Below are 4,362 nucleotides of genomic sequence, written 5' to 3'. Positions count from 1 at the left end.
CAGCTCCTGGAGTCCGGGTTCGACCCAAACACCAGGGACTGCCGCGGACGGACCGGACTGCATCTGGCTGCCGCTCGGGGAAACGTGGAGATCTGCTCTTTGCTGCATAAGTTTGGTGCCGATCTGTTGGCCACTGACTCACAGGGCAACACGGCACTGCACATGTGTGGCCATGTAGACACCATCCAGTTCCTGGTGTCCAACGGCCTTAAGATCGACATCTGGTCAGTGTTACCGTGGTACAGTGACTGTATATAATGATACTGAATTACCGTAGTCCTATACTGGCATTCACATGCTATTCCAAGGTACCTTAGCAGTCAAAAATGTCATGACACTTGCATATATTTTATTTAGAAAAATCAAAACTAGGAAATAACAGATGGAAGTATTGCAGGAGTTTTCAAACTTTTCGAAGGCACAGACCTCCAAATATAATGATCACATAAAATAATATAATATAAAGGTAGATAAATATTTTAAAAACATACAGTACACTACCGTTTTTTAAAGAAATTAATACTTGTATTCAGCAACACATCAAATTGGTCAAAAGGGACTATAAGGCATTTATAATCTTACAAAAGATTTCATATAAATGCTGTTCTTTTGAACACAACTGTTTTCAACATTGATAATAATCGGAGATGTTTCTCGAGCAGCAAATTAGCATATTATACTGATTTCTGAAGATCATGTGACACTGATGACTGGAGCAATGATGCTGAAAATACAGCTGCGCATCACAGGAATAAATTATATTTTACAGTATATTCATGTAGAAAACAGTTATTTTGAATTGTAATATATTTTAAAATATTTACTATATTTTTGATCAAATGCAGTCTCGGTGAACAAGCGTTTTTTAACATAAAAAAAAAATGTGAACAGTAGTGTAAATGTGAAAAAGAATAAATGTGTACAGTGTTATCTGGGAACTACTTTCTGTTCAGTTGATCTCAGGATTTCTGGCCGGTCTTTAAGCATAATATTACATTCTGATAATGATGAACTTTTATTATTCTATTAATTATTTTCCCACTTCACTCTCTTTTTTTCTGCTGACCCCTTAGCTCCTCCTTGTGGTCTCCTGAGGGCCCCGGACCCCAGTTTGAAAACCCCTGACTAACAGTTCACATATTACAGGGCCAGTTCCATGAAATGTGGTGTCTCGCTCGATGAGGATTCATGAAGTTGCCACAAAAAGTCTGACCGCTTTATGTCCATGCTTTTTGATCTGAACAGTAATCACAACGGAGCCACTCCGCTAGTGCTGGCCAAGAGACGCGGTGTGAATAAGGACGCGCTCCATCTGCTGGAGGGGCTGGAGGAACAGGAGGTGAAGTGCTTCAACCGCAGCTCCCATACCAGTCTGGAGAAGATGCACATGGCTGAGAATGAAAGGTGAGATGATTGCCATTACCTGTTTTTATAATCCCAACTTTCGAACGTCTGAATCGTTCTTCATAAGTGTTCTCACTCATTATGGGCTGCTGTATCTCGTGCAGTGCCATGGAGAGCCACTCTCTTCTCAACCCACACCTGCATCACAGCGATGGCGTGTTGTCCAGCTTCCGCACTACATGGCAGGAGTTTGTGGAAGATCTTGGCTTCTGGCGAGTGCTCTTGCTGCTCCTCGTCATTGCTCTGCTCTCACTCGGCATTGCGTATTATGTCAGCGGAGTCTTACCTTTCGCGTCTAATCAGGTGGAACTTGTGCACTAATATGAAAGCTCATTAAAATGATTTTTTTAAATCTTGCATTAGCCGATGATTGTTCCTACAGTAACCACGCTTTAAATTGTAATCATACATTATGTGACTGAATTCTAAAATATTTTTGTGTATATGTAAATAGACCTTTCATGTGCTATAAACAGTTTTTCATTATGCTTGTGTTAGGAAGAATCTTTTTATTGCCTATTCTGCACCCGTTCATGCTATCGTTTCTGTTTCCAGCCCACATCACCACCTTTTTATTTTATTTAAATTATTGGATTTACACATTAATGTTTTGTGATTGCAAAAAGTGTTTATCATGCACATGCTTTAACAGTGGTGTATGTGAAATGGGTTCAAGGTCATTTCTACAGTTTGGTGGATTTTATGTCCCCGTGAAACACTACGGCAGATTTTATGTCAATATTAACCAACTTTAATTCCACATGGTTTTCCATACATTACCAAAAAATAATAATAATAGTCATAAAGCACTTAACAGACGTTTTCCCATGTCACCAATCATGTTTTCTCAACTACACTTGGAAATAAAGGTTGCATATACATTTTCAAATGCGCAATTGTGAGTATTATGTACATCTACTTATTCTCTTTGATGCAAAATGCAGTTTATTATGATACATATTTTTGTAAAATATGTGTGCGTATACATATTTTACAAAAATATGTTACATGTGCATCTAAATAACATTTAGACATAAAACATTTTTTTTATCCAGTATAAATGAACATGCATATACATACATTTTTCGAAAATGCTGATCTTCTGCTAGCATGCTGTTCTTTTCTAGCTATAATGCGCAGAGATAACAGACATCATAGTTTAAATGTGAAATGAAAAGTACTTGGTCAGGATAGGTTATACTACCCTGAACAGTGTGCTGTACAGTTTTTGGTAGACAAGCATTTTCTCCCTCTGATAAGATTTTTAAAAATTATGTTTTAAACATTTTCTTCAACAAAACTCTTCATTTCGCCACCTTAGAATGGATTGATTGCATAAAAATATAATTTATTAAATTAGATTGCATAAATTCAGTTTATGAATGTAACATTGCATTTCGCTACAGTGACCTTGAAATAATAACCGTAATCCCCGAAACGTGTTTGTTTTCATAATCAGCTATAATCAGTGTTGGGGAAAGATACTTTTAAAAGTAGTGCATTACAATATCGCGTTACTCCATAAAAAAGTAACTAATTACGTTACTTAGTTACTTTTTATGGAAAGTAATGCATTGTGTTACTTTTGCGTTACTTTTTAAATCTGGGCAGGGCTTGCTTGCTTATTTGTTTTTAAAATAAAAAAGTTATATTTTTGGCAAATATAAAGCCTTTTCACACCAAAAGTGAAATGAATGCGCCTCAGGCTGAAGGGAAAGTACATTTACATCCAAAACACTTCAGCAATAAAAAAAGACACAAATGTTTGTCTAGAGTAATATTTGCTTATTAGTACGCCTGAACCGGATCATCGAAGCTCAGAAGCAATTATAATAATATTGGTTAATAGAATGGGATTAAATACATAAAGCATATTTGTGTTGTTTAACATTTAATTATTGCAGGCTTGCGTCATATTCTGAGTTGCATTATTTTTATTCATTTTGAGGAATACTGAATTGGTGGGTTTTTTTGTTGTTGTGAGTGATATTAATGCATATTCATATTTATTTTAGAACTACAGTAACATCTGATTTCTCTCAACAAGGGGACAGGAGAGCTATCAATCAATAAATTGGGGGGAAAAAGTAACTTGCGTTACTTATATTTGAAAAGGTAACTCGGATATTCTCTTGTAAATTAAAAAGTAATGCGTTACTTTACTAGTTACTTGAAAAAGTAATCTGATTACGTCACTCGCGTTACTTGTAATGCGGGCAGAGACGGGCGCGTGACGTCACAGTGTTTGGTCGCGTTTGCCAACGGTCTCTGAACTCTGAAGCGAGGAGTGCCAGCCTTCCCTTCTCACTTCGTCTAGCTATGGTCTGAAGAGGAAACCATGAATCTCCGAGGCGTTTTTCAAGATTTCAACCCTAGGTAAGACTTGTGTGTGTGACGTGAACGATGAAACCCGGCGCTTTGTTTTTAATTCGCTACCGTTCACTTTGTTAGCTTAGCTGCTAATGTTCACCGTGCGGGCCTTTTAGAGTCGTCTTAGCTTAGCTTCGCTGCTCAGTGAAGTTTTAAACCGTTTTAATGCTGAACCCGACTTGCGTTTAGCACTTTGGCGAAAGCGTTGACTTAAAACACGACACGCCAGTCTTCCTAAAGATTCTCGTTCGCGGACGTTCAAACCCTTGCGCAAATTAACCATGGTTTCGCTGCACTAACCATAGTTTAACCATGGTATTTGTAGTAAAACTGTGGTTATACAAATGGTAATCAATACGCCAAAAAAAACTATTACTACAATAAAACCGTGGTTAATTTTCGTAGTGGTGTCAAGCGATTAACTATCCAAAATAAAGGTTTTTGTTTACATAGTGTGTGTGTGTGTGTGTGTATGAGAGAGAGAGAGAGAGAGTGTGTGTGTATGTATGTATATATGTATGTATGTATGAGAGAGAGTGTGTGTGTATGTATGTATATATGTATGTATGAGAGAGAGATAGAGTGTGT

General features: G+C 37.3%; 2 protein-coding genes across 3 annotated transcripts in view; both read left to right on the top strand.

The window, feature by feature from the left end:
* Positions 1-2,172, top strand: part of LOC107581878 (ankyrin repeat domain-containing protein 46-like) — a 9,604-nt gene extending 7,432 nt beyond the window's left edge. For both annotated transcript variants that reach the window (XM_016267548.1, XM_016267551.1), the window contains exons 3-5: positions 1-224; positions 1,246-1,404; positions 1,509-2,172. The exon at positions 1-224 ends at the window's left edge or, in 1 of these variants, runs on beyond it. In XM_016267548.1, the coding sequence (XP_016123034.1) occupies positions 1-224; positions 1,246-1,404; positions 1,509-1,725 (600 nt within the window). In that variant the 3' untranslated portion in view covers positions 1,726-2,172. The remainder of the gene's footprint in view (positions 225-1,245; positions 1,405-1,508) is intronic.
* A 1,467-nt stretch (positions 2,173-3,639) lies between these two features.
* The window catches only part of LOC107581877 (transmembrane protein 185-like), an 8,989-nt gene continuing 8,266 nt past the window's right edge, over positions 3,640-4,362 (top strand). Inside the window, exon 1 of the mRNA XM_016267547.1 lies at positions 3,640-3,780. Within this exon, the coding sequence (XP_016123033.1) occupies positions 3,743-3,780 (38 nt within the window). The 5' untranslated portion in view covers positions 3,640-3,742. The remainder of the gene's footprint in view (positions 3,781-4,362) is intronic.

The sequence above is a fragment of the Sinocyclocheilus grahami genome, unplaced genomic scaffold, assembly GCF_001515645.1.
Source record: "Sinocyclocheilus grahami isolate Dianchi unplaced genomic scaffold, SAMN03320097.WGS_v1.1 scaffold39.1, whole genome shotgun sequence".
Lineage (NCBI taxonomy): Eukaryota > Metazoa > Chordata > Actinopteri > Cypriniformes > Cyprinidae > Sinocyclocheilus > Sinocyclocheilus grahami.
Note: the sequence above shows the minus strand (reverse complement) of the source record. Positions and strands in the feature narration are given on the sequence as shown.